The 24,257-nt window shown below is 41.1% G+C and overlaps 2 protein-coding genes across 4 annotated transcripts in view; one reads left to right on the top strand and one right to left on the bottom strand.

The window, feature by feature from the left end:
* The window catches only part of pla1a (phospholipase A1 member A), a 119,982-nt gene extending 95,868 nt beyond the window's left edge, over positions 1-24,114 (bottom strand). Inside the window, exons 1-11 of one of the 3 annotated variants that reach the window (XM_083997160.1) lie at positions 23,604-24,114; positions 22,905-23,121; positions 20,751-20,928; positions 19,887-19,995; positions 18,612-18,713; positions 17,169-17,261; positions 16,754-16,936; positions 15,169-15,258; positions 14,909-15,014; positions 13,500-13,655; positions 11,321-12,706 (exon numbers count right to left, since the gene is read on the bottom strand). In XM_083997160.1, coding sequence (XP_083853286.1) covers positions 12,619-12,706; positions 13,500-13,655; positions 14,909-15,014; positions 15,169-15,258; positions 16,754-16,936; positions 17,169-17,261; positions 18,612-18,713; positions 19,887-19,995; positions 20,751-20,928; positions 22,905-23,121; positions 23,604-23,670 — 1,389 coding nt within the window. In that variant the 5' untranslated portion in view covers positions 23,671-24,114 and the 3' untranslated portion in view covers positions 11,321-12,618. Of the gene's footprint in view, positions 1-11,320; positions 12,707-13,499; positions 13,656-14,878; positions 15,015-15,168; positions 15,259-16,753; positions 16,937-17,168; positions 17,262-18,611; positions 18,714-19,886; positions 19,996-20,750; positions 20,929-22,904; positions 23,122-23,603 lie in introns of those variants that run through there. The other 2 variants (XM_083997161.1, XM_083997162.1) reach the window with 2 other exon arrangements.
* On the top strand, positions 287-12,312 carry popdc2 (popeye domain cAMP effector 2). The gene is made up of 4 exons (XM_083997164.1): positions 287-1,488; positions 5,269-5,377; positions 6,625-7,201; positions 10,590-12,312. Exons 1-3 carry the CDS (start codon positions 986-988, stop codon positions 7,150-7,152), a joined length of 1,140 nt encoding a protein of 379 aa, XP_083853290.1. The 5' UTR covers positions 287-985; the 3' UTR covers positions 7,153-7,201; positions 10,590-12,312.
* Positions 24,115-24,257: the final 143 nt, after the last annotated feature.

Here is a 24,257-nt window from a genome sequence, read left to right as displayed (position 1 = left end):
GTGAGACAGTGTGTGAACCTCTCTGAGATATTTGTCCCTCTCCTCCTCCTCCTCCCTCGTGTTTCCTGCCTCTCTTTTCTCCCCCCTCTCCCTCTCTCTCTCTGTTATGTTAAGTAGAGGGCCTGCTTTCCGTCCACCACTCTCTCCTCCTTGGGTTTCAATTCCAAACATGGTTATCCTTCTAGGGCCCTATCGACGCCCCCAACCCACCCAACACCACCACTCCTCTTCCCTTAACCCCTCTCTTCCAGCTGTTGGCTCCACAGTCAGAAGAGAAGCACAGCCAGAGAGAGAGAGGGAGAGGACAGGAAGACGTCGAGGGGGGTGAGAAAGCCAAGAGGAGAGAGAAAGAGAGAGAGACAGAGAGGAAGGGACACATAGGAGAAGAAAGAGAAGAACAAGAAGAAGGAGAAGCCCATTCCAGCTGTGTCTCCACAACAACACATAGGCTACTATCTCTTCACATTGAAGAACTTTTCCACTGCACACCAAGGGAACAAACATTTTGCCTTTTGGTTTTATCTGGTCATCTGTTTTTTTTTCTTTTTCTTTTCTGCATCCGAAGCCTCTTGGACTTTCATTTGGATTGGATTGGATTGTACTTTATTGTCCCGAAGGGAAATTTGTTTTGGGCTCGGAGCCACTGCATAGCCTACACAAGACAATAGGCTACATACGAGACATTCATACAAAATACTTTCACACCTTTAACACGCATTCAATACAGTGAAGGGTGCTTCCACTCTATTACAAATAGGTCGGTAAAAACTGTCTGTAGAACTGATCAAATCAGCAGCTCTTTAAGTTAAAGTGCTATGTGCGCTGTGGTTCGACATTGAGAAAAACTAAACCAATGGAATAAAGCCAACAGTACATAAATAAACTAGAGTGCTACATTGCATATAAAAAATAATTATATGATCAAGAGTGAAATAATAAAAGTAATAAAACAGTAAAACTATACAAAAACAAAACAAAACAAAACATGATGGCGAGCTCTGACAACTCGACTCTGCTGGACAACCTGCTGTTCGCGCCCATGTGCGACGGCTGGACCAACAACACCGAGGGCGCCATCTACCACCTGGGCAACACCATGCTGTTCCTGGGCTACATGGGGGGCAGCGGCGCCTACGGATGCCTCTTCATCTTCGGCTTCCTGGCGCCGGCCTTCCTGTGCCTGACCCTGTGGGGCTGGATGACCGTGTGCGGCCTGGACGTCTTCACCTGGAGCCTGCTGCTGCTGCTGGCCTGCGTCGCCCAGATCATCCACCTGCTGTGCCGGCTGCAGCGGGAGGGCATCGGCGGCGGCGAGGAGCTGACGGCGCTGTACCAGGCCGTCTACCTGCCGCTGGGCGTGCCCGTCCGGGTGTTCAAGGAGATCGCCGGCGCCTTCGAGAACAAGGTGGTGGAGCTGAAGGCCGGAGAGACGTACGCCGTGGAGGGCAAGACGCCCATCGACCAGCTCTCCTTCCTGCTGTCTGGGAGGTGGGTTGATAGCTACACCTGTACGATGTGATGCAAACCAACCAACTCAGTGTTTTCTCAGATATATTTGCAGAAAGTGGAAACAAAACATCTGCAAGTGTAACCTAAGCATGGCATTAGCATCCATTTAGATTTTGTTTTTCATTGATTGGATGAATTGAACTGTAGTATTAACTCTCTTTTAGCTCTTTAAAGGGGACATATTATGGAAATATAACTTTTTGAAGGCTGTTTAACAACAAAATGTGAGAATTGACAAAAAAATCTGTAGTTTTCAGGCTCCCGAGGTTGAAATCCATGTTGCTTTCACGAGCTGTTTCCTCAGTTGTCTTCCAGTGATGTCATTAGTTTTCTAATTTGCATAACACCGCCTCTACCAGTCAGTACAAGGGGCGGGGCAAGCAGTGGTTCATTTGCATTTAAAGTGACAGGCACTGAAACCAGCCGTTCTGAACAGGGCTGTTTTGAGAGGATGAAAAGAGCTGTGGTGTTTGATCCTTGGGGTATTTTGATTGAAGCATGTCACAGACATGTCATTAAGACACCTGGGGACTATTTTAATTTGTGGAAAGGGGGCATAATATGTCTCCTTTAAACCAGATGTGGACAAGCTCTAACATCTGCATCTGGCTCTTTAGTGGCTACATCTACTCACCTGCCAGTTGCTGACTACGTCTGTCAGTCTGCAGGTGAAACCAAATATTAAAGACGAGGATAGGAAACCCAGGAAATGAAGATGATTATTATCTGCATGTGATTTCTTACATTACATTGACATTTTGATCAATGTTTTACATGTGACAATAACTTTACTTTTAAAGCAACTTTTCAAAATTATGTAACAAAGAGTTTTCAATAAAATAAACCTTAGAAATGGCAGCAGCCATGAAACAATAAAAATAGTAAGATAATAAAGCAAAAGCATCTAAAACAAGACAACTAATTATAGAACGTATCTAGATAAATGTAGTGATTGTAAAACGAGTGCAGTATTTCAGAAATGTGGTGAAAAATGATCATGAAGTAGCTGTAAATGTAAAAACACAATCAAAATACCTAAAAGTTATAATTTTTGTACTTTATTTTAGTGGTTTGCATACTTTTACAGGTGTTCGTGTTATTTTGTCCACCTAATGTTTGTGTTTACACAGCTCCTGTGTAGTTTGTTTATAGTTTTAGATTAGATTTACTTCTTATTTTCCCATTTATATGACATTTATATTTGCAAATAGTCATTGCAGGCCTCAGTAAACACCAATATGCACCACAGATATATTATATGTAGCTATATTTATAGGTATAATGCATTTTGTAGTGTCGTAAAAAGAAACTGAAGATGTCTCCTGCTTTAACTGGCTCCTTCCTTGTGCAGAGCTGGATTTCTATTTTTGAGTCTTCCAGGGCTGTTGGCAGCGCGCAGCCGTTACAGGAAATGTGTCCTCCTCATCCAAACATCCTCAAAGTCGAGCTTTATTAGATCTCACAGTCCTGGAGCCGACACAAGAGAAATGTTGTAAACAGAGTATTTCTGTCTGTGACTCACCAGTGTGTCGTCCGTCCGCCTGCAGAGTGCCAGCTGGTTAGATGATCTCTGTGCAGGACGACTGGACGCTCACTGCTCCTCTTACCTCCACTTAAATGTCCGACTGCTCCAACACACACATACACACACAGCGAATAATGAAGAAGTCGATTATTCATTTTCTTCAGTCAGTGGTGGTGGTGCGTTTGTTCTGTTTGTCACTTTGTTGTTTCTCTTCATCTAAAAGTTGGTGCACACCAGTTTCAGACTCATCACTCTTATGTAATCAACATCCGTTTTCAGTGTCAGTCTTATGGGTTTTACTAACATGAGGCTAAGTCAGACTGTGGTGCAAAGAATCATGGTTAAATTGAGACTTTTTTTTTTTCAAAATAAAACCAGGTCGCTGTAGTTTCTTTAAAAAAAAGAAAAAAACATTCCCTTTCATTTCTATCAACTGCAGCGACTCCCGGTTTGATTCCACCGGTGGCCCTTTGCTGCATGTTGCTCTTCCTCTCTCTCTCTGTGTGTCCCCATTTCCTGTCTCTCTTCAGCTGTCCTGTCGATTAAAGTCCTAAAATACTTAAAAAGACCAAAACTATTTTAAAATTAATTAATTCAGCCATTATCTCTTATCTCAGGAATTCATTCATTCATTCATTCAGCCTTTATCTCTTATCTCAGGAATTCATTAAAGTAGAGACCTCGATACGAGAAACAGCAATGTGGAGATTAGATAAAACAAAAAACACAACAGTTAAAGCCACATATACATCCAGAATAAATATAAACTTTCAAAATGTAGCCTAATCAAAATATTGGATATTAAATACCTAATATTACATTAAATATGAAATAATATGGTACAGATAAGTTAAAAACAGGAACGTGTGGATGAAATAATAAATAAAAGCTCTAATGTGCTATGAATTGAATATTTTCCAACTAGACCAGACCAGAGGGCCGAGGAGGCGTCTCCTCTCAGTACAGTGAGTACTGGGACATTTTTAGCAGGGACTCCCTGGTGGAGATCCCTATTCCTGGCAGCGTAGATGCCTTACAGGGTAATAAATACCACAATACACGGCAACATAGCTGTTAATTAACACCTATTGTTTGCGAAGAGTGTCATAAAGACGTCTACTAGTTTTAATCTGCCATCATAATAAACAAACCTAAAAATGAACAAACACATGAATATTTGCCAAAACAGAATCCAAGTTTTATTTAGACCAGTTGCTCTACATCTGTTTAAAGTGTTTATTTATTTATGTATTTGTGACTTGTTGAGATAGGATTTTTAAGTTGCCAGCTGCTCTTATGAAAACTTGGACGTGTGACACAGTTTAGTGGAGAACGGTTTTAAGTTTTTCTCCTGGAGTTGACTCGGTTTCTCTCGGTAGATGTCAGGTGATTGAGACGAAGCAGCTCAGACCGTGAAGTGAAGATAAAACAAACTCGGACAGAAACTTGTGACGTAACTGGACGGAGTCTGAATGTTGTTGAGCGTGTGCTGGATTATCTCACCGAGCGGAAACCAGAAGCTCTTTTATAATAAAAGTTTTTTTTTTCTCTCTGAAGGGACGAACGTCTCCAGGTCGTAAATTATGATTTCTGTGCAGAGATAAAAAGAGGAAACTCGATGTTATCATTTTTTTTACTGTACCTTAACCTTTATTTATACATATAATATCAGATTACAGATTCATTTATCATTAATACTTTTGAAAATGTGTTCAGCCCAACCATAGCTGCTGTTGTTTCCTTATAGTTTTACATTTACCAAATCAATTTGCGTCATGTATTATGTGGTACAATGCAATTTGGGTTTATTATAATAATTATTACTAACTGAATTGGATTTATTATATACTTTCAAGATCAGCTGCTGTATTTTGCTTTATATTTTGATCTTAATTTGGCTTTTTACAACCTTTTTTTTGTGTGGAGCACTTTTGGTTCCCACCTGCTGTTGTTTGCAGGGGGACAAGTGTGAACGTGACCACCAACCAATGTCCTATGTTGCGTTCACTGTCCTGCCGTGACTGTGGTGATTATAGACGTCAGATTAGGGAAAATCTGGCTAATAATTTAAGGTCACACCACCCTTACAGAGATATTAATGGTTAGGTTAACCTCCAGTGTTTTGGCCCGCCTGTGCACAGTGACCCCGCCCCTCAGGTTCCTCTCTGTTCTCATTATCACTCCATAATCCCCCCGTCTCTCTTTTTAACCTCGTATCTCTCCCTCCCTCTCAGGATCAACGTGTCTCTGGAGGGCCAGTTCCTGCACTACATCCACCGCCACCAGTTCCTCGACTCTCCAGAGTGGGAGTCTATCAGACCAAACGAGGAGGGCAAGTTCCAGGTACTGAGCTCAGGCCGAGGGCGAGAGGTTCAAAGGCCCCATAAAGGAGTGTTGTGGCGGTAAAACGGTGAATCAATTTGAAGTAGTGCAGTAGAGCTGGAAAGAGAAACCTGACGAGGATATCAGGTTGTGTTTTCGTCGCCTTCTATCAGACTCGGCATCTGACCGATAAAGCCGAACAGGGGGAAAGCAGTTGTCCCTCTTGTCTTTCACATGTCCTGTTGCTTCAGGGCCAATCAGTTAAAGCAGAAACGAGGTCAGGAGGTCACATCGGACACTCAGGGTTCAGGTTCAAAAAGATACGGTGGCCCTGAGAGCGTTAAGAGGCTGAAACTTAAGAAAGAAGCACAGGCAAACACACAAGAGTGTTACAAACTCAAAAGAAAACTTCATCAGTTTGGCGACACACAAGCTGAAACAACTCACAATACAATTGGAGTGCTTCAAAAAGGCTAAGGTCAAGCTAAGGATAGCCAAGGATAAGGATAACCAAACAAATAACCTTATTTTGAAAGAGTAGCCATCTTTATAACTTCTAAAGTTGATAGGCACTGAACAAAAGTGTCCAGCCTGGTCCATCACTTTTTGTGTCACTGAAAACATTTCCATTTCGTAGCGCACATGTTGTCAAATTGATGAAAATAGTTTTCTCAGTTTGTAGCATGTTTGTGTTTTTGTGGATTCTTAAGCTGCAGTGTGTTGAGCTCTCTGGGCCACCGTAGATAGAAGGAGCTACAACACTATCAATAATCTTCTCTTTTTCTCTTTTTATGCGTCTATTTTCTGTTTTTTTAGTTATATTTGCAGTCAGTGTTACTCCTCACAAATGTGTAATTGGTGCATGTGTTGCCTCATAAAACCTTTTCTGCAATAAATGCCACCAAATGACAATTGGGGGAAAATGCATGGTCACCCAAGACAGGAGTCTACTTGTAAAAAGAAGTGTTTTTATCATCACAGAGTGGTTTTAATTATACTGATGCCCAATATCAAATGACAATCTGACAAAGGGGAGTCAGAATCTGCAGCTTTTACGTTACTACAGTTTGAAATGAGCTGGAGAACATGGAGGAGCATTTAGAAGCAAAAGAGCCTGAAGGTGGTGGAGACCAAAAATGGAGCTAAAAGAGAGGAAATAGATTCATCAGGGGACACAAACATGACTTTAAACGAGTCGTAATATCGCAGTGTGTCCTCAACTGTATCTGTAAGTCTGACACATTGATAATCGGGCGTTTGATCCCCAGGTGACCCTGACGGCGGAGGAGGACTCCCGCTACATCTCATGGCGCCGCCGCCGCCTTTACATGCTGATATCGAAGGAGCGCTACATCGCCCGCCTCTTCTCCGTCATGCTGGGCTACGACATCGCGGAGAAGCTCTACAACCTCAACAACAAGCTCTACATCAAGAGCGGCGTGCTGCTGGACATCCGCCTGCCCAGCCTCTACCACGTCCTGGCCCCATCGTCGCAGAGCAGCGACGGCGGCAGCTTCAGCGACGGCGGCGTCAAGGAGCAGCAACCCGAGCAGCAAGATGGAAGCCAGTCGTCATCGGCCTATGAGAAGCCTGATCCGGCCCAGGCCCCGCCCCTCCAGCCGCACATGCAACCCCACTTCCTCCCGCGGCACGAGCACTCAGACCCGCACCCCTGGGCGTCGGACCCGGAGCTGCCCACCGGTGAGGACTCCACCAGCCTGGTCCTGGAGGACTTTGCCGATGTGGCGGGCTCCTTAATGGATTATGGCAGTGAGAGGGATTATTTGAGGTACTAGAGGGGCAGTTTGCTGGAGCTAACACACTGGGTCACCACTTAAACTACATGTAAGTACCTCACCTGGGCGGAGAGTGGCGTCGCGGGGGGGGGGCCGAGTGTGTTGCATGATGGACGCACGGCTTGCAGTGGCACAGTTCTTACTAACCCGGCTTTGCAGTGGCACACAGGGCTGGGCAATAAGACTGGAACCAGTAGAGTATTGGTGTTAATATTTATTCAATAATGATTTACAAAGTGTAGCATATGATTATGCACAAGGCAGACTCACAACAGGTATATTACAATTAGGGCAACTAATAATTACTGCAACTAGCAACTAACGATTACTGTATTTTCATTATCAATTAAAGCAGAAGTAAGCGGAATGTTTGTGTTAATATAAGTCTTAAATAGTTATATCTTCCGACAGCAATCACTTACATAGAGTGTTTGGTCTGAAACACGGGTCTGTCAGTCACTCTGCTCTGCTGTAAGCCGAGGAGAAAACTTTCCTTGTATCCTACAACCTTTATCCAATGAGGAGAGAGAACGGCATAAAGGGGCGGTCCTCTCTGTGTGTGCAGCCAAGGGATGCGCGTGAATGTGGTGACGTGGGGACGAGGGCGGGGACTGCTAACTCCATCGGCTGACAGGAAGTTAGCCAAAACCACCGGATCGCTTACTTCTGCTTTAATCTTTCGATTATTTAAACGATTAATCCATTAGTTGTTTGGTCAATAAAATGTAAAAAAATGTTGAAAAATGTCAATCAGTGTTTCCCAAACCACAATATGATGTCCTCAAATGTCTTGTTTTGTCCACAAACCAAAGTGACTTCCTGTCACTTTGTGATGTCACAACAAAGCCCCGTCCACCAACCGGATCCACCACCACCCAACAATTTGCAAGATTTGGTTTCTCTGAGTGTTTTATTCTCAAATCTGTGATTCTTTTAATTGGATCATTCAGGAAACAGTCAGCCAATCAGAAGAGAGGCTCAAAGTATCCTTACTTCTGATTGGGTGACACTGAAGAGACCTCCGGAACAAATATATACACAGTCCCACAAAAACAATCAAATTAAGGAGCTTTTGAGTGAAAAGTTGAACAAAAGCATAAAATGTATATTTATATTGATAAATAGTTGAGCTAGTACAAGGTCCATTTAGTATCTTAATCATATCCAATGATCTTCAACAAATTTAAGGTGCTTAAAAAACAACAACCAATGTGATAAAAACTCATTACATAACAGCTATTCAACTAATCTTGTGCTTGCAGCTCGTCATTCAGACAGTTTTATAAAATAAGGATACATTTTTATTATAAATGTGGAATAATACAGAATTACTGCCCAGCCCTGGTTTGTGGAGGGAAAACCTTTGCTGTGATGTTGAGATTAATATATTGTTGCGTTTTATGAATCTTTTTCTCTTATGTAATGCCTCTTGTGAGGATCTGTTGCTGTGGCTGCTTCGTCTTTTTGCATTTACTGTTTTTTAATTTTAGTTACTTTGACACTACGGGGTGTGGAGAACTCCTCCTTTTACTCCTCCTATTCCAACTCCAACTCCTCCTCCTCCTCCTCCTCCTCAGCTTCAGAGAGATCTGGATTATTATTCTATTTCCCCAAACGCTACTACTTTAAGATTAAAAATTCCCTCTGTGCCAGCTGCCCTGCATTAGTGTTTCGCTTCAGCTCTGCCACTCGCGTCACATTCGGTACAGTAGCGGCGGAGAGACTAAACCTGTCACTCACTCAGATAACACAGATCTGCTCCGTGAAAACAGTTTAACAGTAAATGAGTGCAGCAGAGTGAGCTCATGTAAGTGTCAGACAGCTGATCATGTCTTGTCTGTGTGTGTGTGTGTGTTTCTACGCTGTGACTGGCGACGACAGAGCAGCGGTAAGGCCGACTGAGCAGCAGCAGCAGCTGTGTCCTTATCTGATCGGGATTAGAGCTTAGAATATGAGGGGATGTCCAAAAAAAAAAAAAAAAAAGGAAAAAAATCAGGACCATGCTATTAATCCACTGTGCAAACCACTTGGCTATCTGTCGGGTTATGTGTTCATCGCCCCCCCTGACCTCCCTCACCAACCCCCACCATCCCCTAAAGCAGCAGCCCTCGGCCAATCACAGGTGGAGGATCACGTTTCATAGCTGGACAGTGGGGTCAATGCTGCTGGGTTTGGGTTGCACACAAACACACACACACAAACACACACACATAGTTTGGCCACAGAAAAGTCAACTTCAGCTCAGACACGACAAGATGACAGCGACTCTTTTTTTTTTTTCAAATTCATCCACTCATCAAAACTCCGAAACATGTTTTTTTTCCCAGTATTTCCTTCCTGCAAAATGTCAGAGGGAAATATTTCAAACATGTGAACTGTGTGTAACAGCTGTGACTCTGGCACCGGTCCCACAGAGTCAAAGAGGAAGCCGCCATGTTGCTGTTGAATGTTCAACACTCGCACTCACGTGGAACCAGATTTATCATGTACAGTACAGTAGATACATGAAAGAGAGAGGTCAGAGTTGATATTTAGTGTTTAGGGTTGAATTACCAGCAGGCGTTGGACATCTGAGGGGAAGCCAAAGAGCCCACGTTTAAATGTGTGTGTGATTATTAGTTTGTTCATTTAGTTCATTCATAAATAATATTGTGTCCATTAATAAATGAAATAAGTGTATTATGGCAGTGGCAGCATTTGATCCTACTAGAAAAATATGTATATAGACGGAAATACGAGACAAAAGTGTTATGCACATCAACTATAAGTGGATATATTATTATCACATGCATGGATCTGGATATGTAGGAACATGCAGACACGAAAGAATGAAATTTGGACTCGAGACCCAGAGAAATACAATAAATAGAAATAGAAAAATATAATAAATAAACATGATAATATATTTATGCCAAATATTAAATGCGCATTAAATAGAAAAGGTGTTAGTTTATACGTTTATCTGGTTCATACGTTGACGTTGTGCTCTCTCAAGTTGGACTGTGAATTGTTATCAACACAGAAAACATTTTAAAACTTATTTATGAATTATTATAAAAACTGACTTCAGATCAGATCATTAGCATCATTTGGACACAGACACGATGTCACAATTTCAGAATAAAAGACAATTAGTTCTGTTGACAACAAATAAGTAATAAATATATAGACAAATAATAAATAATGTGTATTAAGTGTAGTGGGTTTAGGTTATTGAATTTATTTCTAGAAATATAAGACTGAAGTGAGAACAGTCTTTTTATTTACTTCTTATTGTGAGGATTTGATGTAGTTGTGGAGTTGAAGCTTTATACACAGAAGCTTCCTCTATCCACTTCATGTCATTGTGAGGTTAATTGTGTGTGTGTCTGTGTGTGACGTTGTGTGTTTGTGTTGTGAGTCTCCTCCTAACTGAAGCCTCTCTGTTCACTGTGCAGGAGGTGACGGTGACGGGGATCTACCACCTCGATTTAAGAGGGGCCGAGCGCCGCTGGCTCCCACCGACACTCCCAAACTGTGAGAATCGGTCTCTCCTGGAAAACATCGTGTTGTTTTAGCAGAACGAACGTGTCACATGTCACTCACCCTGACGCTCCCTTGTCCTCATTATCACCTTTATATCTTCTCTCCTGATAAAACATCTCCTCTTCCTTCTCTCTCCTAAAGATTTACTGCCATATTAACTTGATATCTGGTCAATTTAATGCTCAAAAACTACAAACGATGACGATACAGGGTTTGCAGGCAGGGAGATCCACCACATCTGTGCAATTTATGTGAAACTTCTAGATATTTTAGCTTTTAAATCAAGATATAATTTATAAACAATATATGATTTGCAAACATGCTGATTTACTGTTAATTCATAAATAAACATGTCAATAATCAGTCTTTAAAATCATAACAGCTTCATCTAAAGTGGCACAGAGACATGAGGAGGGACGACTTTCACTTTGTCACTTACCAGCACGTTAAATAATGTCTGAAAATGTTGTTTCTTGTGACTTTTATGTTTCTGCAACAGATGAATTTTGTTTTCATCTCAGTTCATGTTTGAATGTTGGAGCGATGATTGTTTTTTGCTTTGGACTCGACTTCACGTGATTTCGTGTTAAAAAAATTTGACTTTTCTGATGTTTTTGTTTTCACAAATCACTCACACTCGGCGTCACAAAGAGCGTTTTTAATTCAACTGCACATGTTTAAATACACATTGTCTAGATTGGACTCTTGTGGATTAATTTGACTTTGGTCAGAAATCACAAGTTGTACAAGATAAAAATGGGAAAAATCTGCATCATCCTCTCAAGATCTGGAAAATATAAATATTTAGTTTAGTTTTCATACTTCTCAAGGACTTTCCAGGCCTGTGTATGGACATTTTCTTTCATTCACTTTCCTGTTTTCTTCCATGTTTAGTTTAGTTACCTGAACGCACCACGACTTGGTTCAGTGTTAGAAATGAACTTCTTACTTTCTTCTTTTAGCGATACATCGGATACTGGTAGACCATCTTTCTTTCTTTCTGTCTTTTTTTCTAAAGATTTTGTAACTAATGGAGTATTTAATACACACGTGTAAACTGTGAACTGCATTTCTTTGTCTGTTGTTGACTTCCAAACTAGAGAGATGGGACGAAAATGAAGAAGTTAGTGCTTTTTCATGGGGCCAAGATTTCTCCATAAAGCTCTTTGTGTGCAGTGAAATATGTTGTGTGTTTTTCTGTGACTGTCTTCAGTACTTCCTCTGAACACTGAGGTCAAATAATCCTGATTAGACTCTAAAATATATATTTATCTATGTTAGACCCAACAAAGTGAAGGTGCAGGGCTGCATCAAGTTACAAAAGTTAATGAGCCTTTATTTTTCTGACAGAACATCAAAATAAATGTGTTGGACTTTGAAGAAGCAGCGTGCCTTCACTTTTCTTTTTGGATTATACTAAACTACACTTTCTATTCTGATTCTTCTGTTTTACCTGTTTTCTTCTTTAACCCCATTTTGTCATGAAAAGGTTGATTTAAAGTCCAGGTATCAACAGGGAGAACCAAACCACAGTCTCCTGTTAGGTCTCTGTTTATTGCTAAATCCCTACAAATACAGCAGAGTCAGACTACTGTTGCAAAACCAGATGACAGGAAAGAAAAAAAAAACACTTTTCAGATGAAGATGAGGAAGAAGCTAAGATGGAAACATAAATAAAAAGCAAAGTGATAAGAAACAGTAACGTAAATAAAAGTTCTTTTTCACTGCTTCATGATCAGGATGTTGTAAAACCAGTGGCTCTTTGGCTTCATCCACTGAGATCTGACTCTCTGATCATTTGTTTTTTATTAAAGTAATAAAAAAAAAGGTGTTGAAAATGTGAAACTGACTTCATGTTCATGATGGCATCTGCAGCCGACTTCACTGTCGAACATCTGGTCGTGTCTTTATCACTGTCCCTCTGACCAGATGTTTGTTCCTTCAGACGCCACACACCTGCACAAAGTCATGAGACCACGGAGCTCCTCGTCTGACGTGGACGTCGTTCACACACAGCGGCTCCTCCTTCCTGTAACACACACACACACAAAAACTTACTATACATGTCATTTATACATTAAACCTGTCAAAAGAGTAGAAAACATTGCTGTGCTAAAGAATGTCAGGCCAAAGTGGCTCATTTCCCCTTTTTCCTTTATTCTAAAGCTATCATTTAACATTTGTCCAGTGACCCTGAGGGGCTCAACACACTGTAACTACAGAAAACACACTCTCAAACTATAAAATGTAACATTTGGGAAATTAACATCAAGACTTTAAAGTCTTGAAGTGTCCTCTGGAAACACTTCTGTGATGTTGTAAGACTGATTTTGCAGCAGGTTTGTTCATTTGCATTTGTTGTGATTTATTTTTTGCAGCATATGTGTCATCAAATTGAAGATGATATTGTGAATTTATAGCATGTTTATGTCTTTACATGTGTTTTCTGAAGCTGCAGAGTGTTGAGCTTTAGTTTCCTTCTGTTTTGTTGCTACAATTACTGCAGGTGATATTTGAAACGATTGGTTGAACAGTTTCTGAATCTTTATACTGTTAAACTTGGTTGTTTTTGACACCTGTTGATAAATGATGTTGCAAACCTTCAGCCCTATAGATGAGTGAAGGTTTGTTTCTGTTGAAGCAGCATGTAGATATGTTTCCTACAGAACTACAAGTAAGAACTTCAGCTTCTGCCTTTGTATTTCATCTGTGGATGAGTTTGAGGATACAGGAGGAGGATGACCTCGACCAGGAGGAGGCGTGGGAGTTTATACAGTAAAACACAAATGTGCAGATGAGTGTGTGTGTGTGTGTGATCTAACCTGAGAGAGGCGAACTCAGACACACAGATGGATCTGAAGTGGACGTCTGACTGTCTGTAGAAACGAAAGCCGGTGTTCTTCAGCTCGATGGAGTTGATCTCACACAGAGCCACAGGATGAACCAGCACCATCTTGTACTCTGTCGTCGACGTCTGACTGGAAAACACACACACACACACACACACACACACACACACACACACACACACACACACACGGCCAGCATGTGAGTAATGTCACAACCAAACAGGATGAAACAAATACATTCATCACAGTGGACAGTTACTGCCCTCTGTGTTTATCACAGAATAAATACATCTCCTGCTGTTTCACCCTCCTTTTAAATTTTCATTGCATCTCGTTCTTCTCTGACATTTTCGCCCTATTTTTTAGACCTAATCTTACAAGAATACACAAACCAAGCATCCACACGATGTACAGTAGGTCAACAGGAGATTTATGTCTTCATTCGTGCACCTGGATGCATCTTTACAGAGGAATATACAGGCCATCCTCCTCCTCTTCCTAAAATAGAAGCTGCCCACTCAACTTTTTCTGGGAGAGAAAAGTTTACAGTAGCAGCTCTGGGACGAGCCTGAGGTAATAAAGTCTGTCAACCAGGGCTAAATAAAGAGAGGGATGCCACACTGAATTATTTAGTTTTCAACCGAAGTATTTGTATTAAAGATAATCTTAATTAAACATTTCCAATTCCATGACATCACCATCTTGAATTCAACCCTCCAGTTTCTATAAACAGAGGAACATCACATAGTTTCAGTGATAATCATCTTCTGTTCGTTTTCCTTCATCCATCATCATCACTGTCATGTAAGTATATGATGTCCAGACATTTAAATTTGCTTCATAAGAGACATATTCTGCCCCTTTTCCACAAATTAAAATAGTTCCCAGGTGTCTTAAAGACGTGTCTGTGACAGGCTTCGGTCAAAATACCCCAAGGATCAAACATCACAGCTCTTTTCATCCTCTCAAAACAGCTCTGTTCAGAACGGCTGGTTTCAGTACCTGTCCCTTTAAATGCAAATGAACCACTGCTTGCCCCGCCCCTTCTACTGGTCCCAGGTAGGGGTGGTATTATGCAAATTTGAATCCTAGTTACATCACTGGAAGACAACTGAGGGAACAGCTCCTTAAACCACATGGTTTTCAACCTAGGGAGCCTGCACATTACAGATTTTTTTTTGTAAATTCTCACATTTTTGGGGCCGGAAGGCAAGACAAACACACTAATATATGTTAAAGAGCCTTGAAAAAGTGATATTTCCATAATATGTCTTTAATAATGCATACTCTGGCAAGTCTAGATGCTTAAACAAAAACTGCCCAGCCTGTCTGAACCCTGTTTAATCCCAGACACTACACATTAGATGTGATGTGGGACCTACAGTCTGATCCTCTTCTCTGTTCCCAGGTTGTCGGTCCTCAGCGTCACCTCCACCTCAGCACTTTTATCCAGGGGAGAAACCTCCAGCTCCAGCAGGATGTGATGAGCTGAGCAGAGGAATAATAACAACATAAACACCATCTAACGCACAACATACAGTATATAAAAGCTCTTTTTTTGTTGGTTGGTTTGAATCTAGGGAGCAATAAGAAAAACATGAGTATTCCCACTAAAAACTGAGAGATATTATCAAACACTCACTGCAAAAAGGTGGCGAAGATGTCGTGAGAAGGAAAAGCTTCTGCTCTGTGGGAATTGGAGACATGGTGATCCCGCTGTTTTCTGATAAACCTGAAACACACACACACACACAAGGTGAATTAGAGTCACACTGTAGGTCTCCTGTGTGTACGTCACGGATCAAAAAAGGCCTCTGAACAGGAACTGTGTCACTGTGTATCAGTGAGTGTTGGTGTATCAGGGGTCACGTCGATAAGAAGCTGCCAGAAGCCGCCGTGTGACGGGAGCAGAGCTGCTGCGTGAGACGTCGTATCTGCTGGTGACACTGAGGCTTCACAGACCAACCAATGAAAAACAGGCGGCACAGAGTTTATTTCTATTCTTTCATGGGTTCATGTTCGTCCTCTCTCTGCAGCCTGAAGGAAACGTCGTTAACAGACACCGTGCTGGTCCAGGGTCAGTGTCCTTCACCTGTAGAGGGCGCTGACTATCGATATATATACAGTATATTCAGATTCTGTCCATGAATTTGAAATAAATGAAGCCGATCACTCCTTGATGGATGCTCACTATTACTTCTGCTCATTATAATATTACAATAATGTTGTAAAAGCTGTAAAAAATATGGGAAGTTGTTCATTTTAATTAAATGTAATTCAACCTTTAGGTTTGTTTAATATTCCAGATTTAAAACACTGTTAATGGGCTGCTTAAATACTGTATTTGTTTTGTTGTCAGAATAATGTCTCAAACACGCACACTTCTGCTGGCTATTTTTAAACTTATTCTTTTCAGAAAAAAGAAAAGATGAATCTCCATGTTTTTAACTTCAAATGTTACATTTGGGAAATGAACATCCAGTCCTCAACGTGTCCTCTGGAAACACTTCTGTGATGTTGCAAGATTGATTTTGCACTAAGTGTGTTTATTTGCAATTGTTGGTGATTTTTTCTGCAGAAGGTGTCATTAAAATGAAGAAGATGTTTTATGAATTTGCAACATGTTCACATGTGTTTTCTTAAGCTACTTAAAAGGCTGCTTAAATACTGTACTTCCTTTGTTGTCAGAATAATGTCTCAAACACTCACACTTCTGCTGTCTATTTTTAAACTTGACCTGAGAATCACTCTAACAAAAAAAATAATTACATGTTTGGAAATTCCCTCCTGGATCAATTTGTGGTTTACACAATATAAACAAGTTGAACTGTTTCCCTCCAGAAAAGTCCAGAGATGGTTCCCACCACATCTCTTCACAGACTTCTGGATGCATATGTTAATGTTTTTCTCTAATAGAGAATGAGCCTAAAAAAAGCTTTTAGCCACAGCATGAATGAGGGTTTTTCTCAGCACACAGCGACTGTGCATATGGTGAACAGATGACAAAGGGTTATGGTTATTATTCAGAATAATGAAGAGTAATGGAGGCGGCTGTAGGATGAGCAGGAACAGTGATACAAGATTGAGAGGAGGCCACATAATCACATAATGCCATAAATAATCAAACAGATTGATAACACTAAACAAATATGAACTGCAATACATTAAAATGAGTTAAAATTAAAAGTTTGAACCAATTGATTACAGTAGTGTTGGTGTATTATTACCTATAGTTGGACATGTCCCCTTGAAGACGTCACAGTCCACACAGTGTCCCTTCAGGAAGTCTTCATAACTGGAGCATGGGACCCCCCTCATGGGACAGGAGCTGTTCAGAGCGCTGATGTAGACGTGCAGCGCCCTCATGTGGTCACAGATCACATAACCATACACTGGGAAGTAGACGAGAACTGACAACACACAGAAACACTGAGGGAGCCAGAGACTGTGACTCTTGAAATTAGTTATTAGTTAAATAAAATAAAATTAAAGATTCAGATGTAAAACTGTGTTAAATCTAAGAATAATTTGAATTTTACATGAAAAAGCCAAGCAGACTTATTAAACAACACAGAGCTGCTCTCTTGGTGTTAGCCTCTGCATTTGCTTTTTTTTTAGTTTTTTAGTAAATGCTGAACTCACTTGAGGCAAACCTGGAGCGGGCACATCCAGTCTGGTCCTTCCCCCCATTCAGAAAGAAATCCACATGACCCACAGGGATGGAGATGCCAAAATCTAATGCAGAGAAAATGAAAAAACCTCATGAATATTGTCTCTGCTGCAGAGCTGCTTTTCTTTCTACTTCCTGTTCTTTAATTTAAACATAGAGTCAAAGTTTTACAAAGAAAAATGACAATAATTCTGAGAGTTAGAAACTCCAGTACAAACTCTGTTTAGTTTTTAGTGGTGTATAAAACCCTTTTAATTATATTTCTGTAAGATCATTTATATGGTCTAATCAAATGGAGACATTATTTTTGCAGGATTTAAGAAACAGTAAATTTTCTGTTGCTTTAAACTGGTCAACTGTAGTGACCTGAGCAAACAGTAAACATGAAGCTCTCCTGTTGAGTGCTGCTGCTGCTGTTTCATTTTGAGACCATTGTTTTCAGCATAAGGTCATTTGTACAGTGTTGTTAGGAAAACATCAGTCTCTATCTGCCGATGGTCACAGCAGACGAGAAGTAAGGCTGCCTGTCACTGCAAAACCACAGTCGTTTAATCACGTATGAATTCATCTTTTCATTGTAAAGAGGAAGTGTGTTTTTCTTTTTTTTCCTTTAACATCTTTTTATCTTTTCTCCAACTTGTCGCCTTCAAATAACTTCAGTAAAAGCAACAACACGACACTAAACTCTACTATGAAGATGTACTTCAAAGATTAAAAGTAAAAGTACTTGCTCATAAATACTTTTATATGCTATATCATCACATTATTACTATTCATGCATTCACTGTTGTAGCGTGTTGAGAAAAAGCTGATTATTCAACTGTTTTACCTGCATTCGTGATGAGGTTTTTATTACAGATTCATCTGTTGATTATTTTCTCTATTAGTTCATTGATTGATTGGTTGGTTTGCAAAAATGCATACTAGAACGACAGGTAAGTATGCTGTAAGAAGTGAGACTTGCTGTCAACAGTCCAATCTGCAAATTTACTGAAAATACATTTAAATAACTAGAATGATTAAAAGCTTTTTCTGCACAAAAATACTATTTTTAATCATAGTTGCCAATCAATTATCAATCAAGTTGTAATTCTATTTACTGCTGAATTGTGTTGTTTGTAACAATGTAAAAACTAGTTTTCCAGATGTTTTGTCTGCAAAAAACTTAATTCATAAAGAAACTAAAAAAGGAATTATATCAAATGTTGAACTGTGACCTCATCTCATCTGTTAACCTTCCTCACACTGAGGCCAACATATGTTTTCCAATGTCTCTGTTGTAATCAATGACAGTAAACACTGTGGACAACAACAGGACACACTGTGCAACCTCGGTCCTCTGGCAGCAGCACGGTGGCAATGAAAAGACATGAGTGAGTGTATTAAGGCTCCGTAGGGAGTTAAAGCTGCCTCACAGTCAGAGTCTGTGTGGATGGCGTCCACAAACTGGGCGTCAGATGGGTCCAGTCGGTCGTAAGTGTCGGCTCCTTTGAACATGGGTCCGGCGGGGTCAAGGCCTGGACGACAGGGACGAGAGAAGAGTGAGTTTGAAAGGTGAAAAATACGTGTTTGAGAGGATTTTTCATGATTAATTAAGTGGACAGTGGTGTGATGTAGGTCAGGGCCTTGTTGTTTGGATACACGGTGAAAGCAGTTTTCCCTTTTACATGGGAACGCCGGCAGCGCTTTTATCTCAGGAGCCTCTTGTTTTCGGTTTTGGTTTCACAGGTTGGACCCAGAATAAAAAGCCTCTGTGGCTGAGAAAGTATTTTGCTGATGGACCACAACCAGAGAGGTGAAGCACGCAGCACTGAACAGCACTTTGTGAGAGTAAAAGCTGCCGTTTTTAGAAATCAGCAGCAGTCTGCAATGCAAAAAGTGCAAAAATCAACCGACCTCAACAACACAATAGCTTTGTGGCTCTTACTGTAACTATATAGCTTAGTTTTTGTTTCATTCTGATGTTTTTTAAAATAGAAAAGTCATGCTGTGTGAGGAACTGATGATGACTTAACCTACATTGTTCCACTTTTTCTGTCATTTCCTCTCAATTTACTTAACCTTGTTAAGACTGGTGTGGGAAAATGCAAAAAATGACGTTCTGTTGCTCTCAAAATATATATAATAATAGTTTTACTGGGAAAAAAGAAATCTCTAAAAGACATTTTGAGAATAAGTAAATATTTCTTTATATATTTGATTAGTGAAGTTTTTCCAAAATTTGTTCCTATAATGACCTATTATGTTTCCGTTCACAGTCAACATCTGCGGCTCCTCTGAGTTGCACATTTTAACTTACACAAGTGTCCCCACTCAGACAAAAAGACCCGATATAAACAAGTGGACAGAGGCGTATTGTGCTGGATGGTGTGCTCTGGGGACGAGGGGAGGGAGCCTCTCCACACAGCTTCAGTGCTGCTCTTATCAAAGTGCCGTTGTCTTTTTGAAGAGCCCCACTAAGCTCCCAAGGTCACACACTGACAGACACTCACATGCTCTGAGAAAGACTTCTGAGCTGTGCTGACCTTTGTGGGTTGACTCGCTCAGCTCGCACCATGAATTCACCAACGATTTTACTGGTTCACCTGCGTGCTTTTAAGATTTATTTGGTAAAGCAGGACAATTTGTCAAATTATAGAGGAGCACAGGTGAAAACCAGGACTGACATCATGGACATGTTGCAGACTCACCTGTGATTCGTCCAATCTTCCCCTCAAAGAGAGTCCCCACAAAACCAGCGACGTGCGCCCCGAGACTGACCCCGATGAAGTGGAAGGACTCGAGTTTGCATCCATGTTTCTGTTGGACAAGACGACAACCACAATCTATGTCATATTTCTTTATATTCACCTAAACTTAGTGAGCTGGAGACTTTCTGTCAGCAGATGCAACAGAAGCAGGGGCTGTATCTCGACAAGAACGTCTCAAAAATACGTCATTGAGGAGAGAGATGCGCGTGTGTGATTGGTGATCCACAAATGCTGAATCACACTTCACAAACAGAATTTTCAATTTTACAAATGGCTTTTTTGAATGGAAAATTATATATTTACAAATACTGTACACATAAAAACCAAAATACAAGTCACAAATTTGTATTTGTGGATAGCAAAACACGTGTGCAAACCAAGGAATATTTGTAGATCACCCTCTGTGCGTTTACAGGTATTAATGAGACAAACATAACCCTATACCTTTACGCATATGGCAGAGACTCATTAATATGTCCTGCCTTGCAATGCCTGTAATGCCTTCGGGAACAAGTTGTTATGTTTGTGGTAAATGCGTCTTTTGAAACACACCTTAAATATTCACTCCTACTAGATTTTAGATGAAACAATCACTAACCTATAGACATAAAATTGATTTGCACCTTGTTGCCTATTTTATTTTAAGTAGCTGTAGTGCAGTTATAGCTCCTAAACATCCATGGTTGCAGAAGCAGCAATAACAGTATACAGCTATGAATCAAGAATCCATTAACACAGCATTAAATAGCTTCTTCCCTGGAAATGATCCTCTAACAACTTGCGTCTCTCTTAGCTCTCTCTCACCTGCAGCTGGTTGATGAGGACAGAGATCTGCACAGCAACCTCCTTGTAATTCTCCACCACCAGGTTGTAGGCGAAGGAGGCTCCATAGACCCAGTCCACCACCACCACGTTCACGTCCTGCGCCCGGAGCAGGGCTTGGGCCAGCTTCTCCACCCAGGACGGCTTACTGCCCAGGGCTCTGGTAGCGTGAGTTAAGGGTAGGGTTAGATCATCGATGGTGGGATCAGTGAGAAGGGCAGGAAGAAGGAAGAATGAAAGAAATAATTTGATGGTTGTTACTTTCTCCCTCTTTATTTGTGTAATCCTCTACTCATGTCGAGTAACCCAACAAATACAAGAAATTAAAGAGTTAATGACTTCTATAATTTCCTCCCGTAAAAAAAGTCTCTGTATATTTATGTATTTATGGGGTCCGGGCTTCTGCATCCGTGTGTTGGACCGCGTCTGGTTTTAATCAATAATGCACATGAGCTCAACCATAGACCTCTGCAAGCATAACGAAACAATCATGAGTGGCTTTTCTAAGGATCAACAGGTAGATCACAGGTAAACTCGGCTGTCAGGTAGGCCTTTAAAAAAAACAAAAACGGAGACTGCATGGTGGACATGTCCGGCCAAAGGAGGACATTTGGTCAACCTAAACTTTTTTTTTTTTTTTTTTTTTTACCTTAACAGCTTTGGAGTAAATGTTGGTTTAATAAATGACATGTAACTTGTTACAACGGAGAATGGAGACTCTTGGCTGAAAAACGACTTTGCAAGATCAGTGCCGCCGACCCGGTGTCCAGCTCTCTTCTGTGTAACCCGTAATCTCTTGTTTATGAGAGATAAGACTATACAAATATACAGGTATGTAGGCCATATGATATATAATGTTATGTACCGCTCTATTGATTGGTTTCTCACTTCATTGTAAACAAATGCACATGGCCAGGAGGAGGGTTAGCAAAACAATGGAAAAGATCAGATTTGCATAGTTCCCCTTTAAAATGTTGGGGGCGTGGCTGATTTCAGTGACAGGTGGATGAGCTTCGGCTCCTCTCGCGCCGTTCCTTCCTCTTTGACCATATTTGGATTAACCGCTGCGTGCGTGACAGGTAGATGGCGTCTTCGCAACGGCTCACTTTCGCTCCTCAGAAATGCCACGGAGGCTATGACCATTTTTATTTACCATCTATGTTTGTTTTTTTTTCGTTTTTTTTTACCTGCTTTTGTCGGCGGCTTCACCGTCTCCATGACTGCAGTCTGTGTGGGCGAGAGGATAAGTCCGAGGTCGTGCATTTCACTGGAGAGAAAGTCCGACTGAATCCGACTGATCGGTCAATTTCAGTTTGGCTTCGACCGAGAGCTAAAGCTAACAGCTGCTCAAAACTCTCCCGTATCGCTCGCAACCGGCATCTCTCCCCGTGGCTTGGTAAGTAACTTCATGGATGTCATGTTAAATATACGTTTTCATCATTAACTGGCTAAAATAGACACGTTATTGTTAGCTAATAAGCTCGGTAAATGTTGGTACCGCTAGCTAACGTTGCTCTCGCGGCAATGCAGTTATTTTTCCGTTGGCTCTCGCGCTCAATGGAACGTCATGTATCGTTGTGCGTGGGCGGGGCGGGAACGCCTTCGTGTCAGAGATGTTAGCTAAAAACTCACTTTCAGTTTCCTGCATTTTCTATTTCGTGTCCACATAAGACTAGGTTAAACTAAATTTTAATCTTTACAGAATCACTTGATCTAGACTAAGTAGACACTATTAATTCAAACTAGTCAAAATATGTTTATAACCCGTTTTTCTTTACCCCAAAAAGTCTACAGTGGATAAGTGGATGAGTAACAGCCTGTGGAAAACACACAAGATTGACTACACTGTTGTGAATCACTTATTTGTGCAATGAAATTGTTTGTTCTCTCAAATAGAACAAACTTGAAACTGGTTTAATGGTCTTTGCCCTCTTCCTGTTTGTCTAGTCTGGATTTGACATATCTGGGTTTGATCTAGATCTTGATTTGGTATGGTTTGTGGTTTCATTAATAAGACAAAGCCTTTATGAATCTGAAATTATATTTTTCTCCTGTGCGTTACTTCAGTGATGGATTGACAAATATTAAATGTTATCTGATCAATACCTGGTTTGATGTGGCGATGTTATGACTTACCTGTAGCCGTGGATGATGACCTTGGTTGGACGGGATGCGTCAAAGTAGGGCTGTGGCTCGGTGAGAGACTCTTGGTCAAACATTTGTGCACAGTCCATGTTTTTTCTGGTCAGCAGCAGGTACTGGACCCGGAGTTTGACCCGGTTGTGTCTGTACTCCTCCCACGTGGTGTTGTTGAGGTCAGCACACTCATCATCTCTCTGACGCTCCTCTACACCTGTGGGCGTTAGAAGGACAGTTGTCACCATGACTGGATCTGAATGATCTGTTTTTGTCTCGCCATGCGTCATGAAAAATAACTAAACTCACATCATCTGATCAAACAGTGAAACGTAGAATATAAGCCATGGCAATAATGACAACACATTTGGACAAAGGAGGAAAAATCTTCCTTTGTATAGCCTACAATGTCAAATTTTACAATCTCCAACAGTTATTAACACAGCAAATAAAGCATTTTTTTTTTTACTGCACTACATTATCTAGAGTGACTGGTTACTTTAAAAAGCCTGATATTGCACTACATAATGTTCCATGTTTTAGGGTATTGTGGCTAAAAGTAGTAGCTGTCACAAAGGTTTTTGTGACGGTTGTGGTCCTGGAAGTATCTCTGTCCAATCGCTGAGTACAAATTTGAAACTTGAATGAAAAATAGTATGAAAAACAGCGATGCAGTAGAAAATACCTCAGGCCACTTACCCACCACCAGGGATGTGATGCAGATCATCAGCACACAAACGAGGATCGTTTTGTGTTCCCGAGGCATTTTCTGTAGTAACAGGGAGGTGAATGGGGAGAGTAGCTGCCTACAGTAGCAGCTTTAGTCACTGCTTAACGGCGCTCAGCTGTGATCCTCAGCCACAGATTGGTGGATGCAGAGCAGCTTTCGGCTTGAGAAAATCCCACTTTCTGTGCAGCGCTGTGGTTCTGGAGCGACCGCTCAGCGTTTAACTGGCAAACAGCATGAAGCGAAGAAGGAATCCACATAAAACAGTCCAAAGGAGCCCAAATATGTTTGTTCCAATCCTGGCAGAGCTTGCTATGTTTGTGCTTTTTTTCTTAGCTCAGCTCTGTGTAGTCACCACAAACGTTCCCCTGTCCTTTCACTTTCTCGCTACACATTTGTGAGTAGGTGTCCTTTTTGCCTCTCCCAGACTGGGTTTGTACTGGGCCGACAAGTGGTTGAAGCTCTTTGCCTGGCGGTGAATACATGACCTCATTGGTGTTCAATGGCTGTTTGTTTAAAATGCTGGACTCTGGCCTCGTGTGTGGGTGAATTTCAATGTGTGTGTGTGTTGTTGTGTGTTTGTGAGAGAGAGCAAGAGAGTCAGAGAAAGTGAGGAGAGGTCACCC

Source organism: Trachurus trachurus (assembly GCF_905171665.1).
Source record: "Trachurus trachurus genome assembly, chromosome: 21".
Taxonomy (NCBI): Eukaryota; Metazoa; Chordata; class Actinopteri; order Carangiformes; family Carangidae; genus Trachurus; species Trachurus trachurus.
The sequence above is the reverse complement of the archived record's forward strand: the minus strand, read 5'-3'. Positions and strand labels throughout refer to the sequence as shown.

Excerpts from the sequence above, each read along its gene's own strand:
- popdc2 (XM_083997164.1), top strand. The coding sequence starts at position 986 with ATGATGGCGAGCTCTGACAACTCGACTCTGCTGGACAACCTGCTGTTC. Across the intron at positions 1,489-5,268 it reads TCCTTCCTGCTGTCTGGGAG|GATCAACGTGTCTCTGGAGG; the intron begins GTGGGTTGATAG and ends CCTCCCTCTCAG. Across the intron at positions 5,378-6,624 it reads ACGAGGAGGGCAAGTTCCAG|GTGACCCTGACGGCGGAGGA; the intron begins GTACTGAGCTCA and ends TTTGATCCCCAG.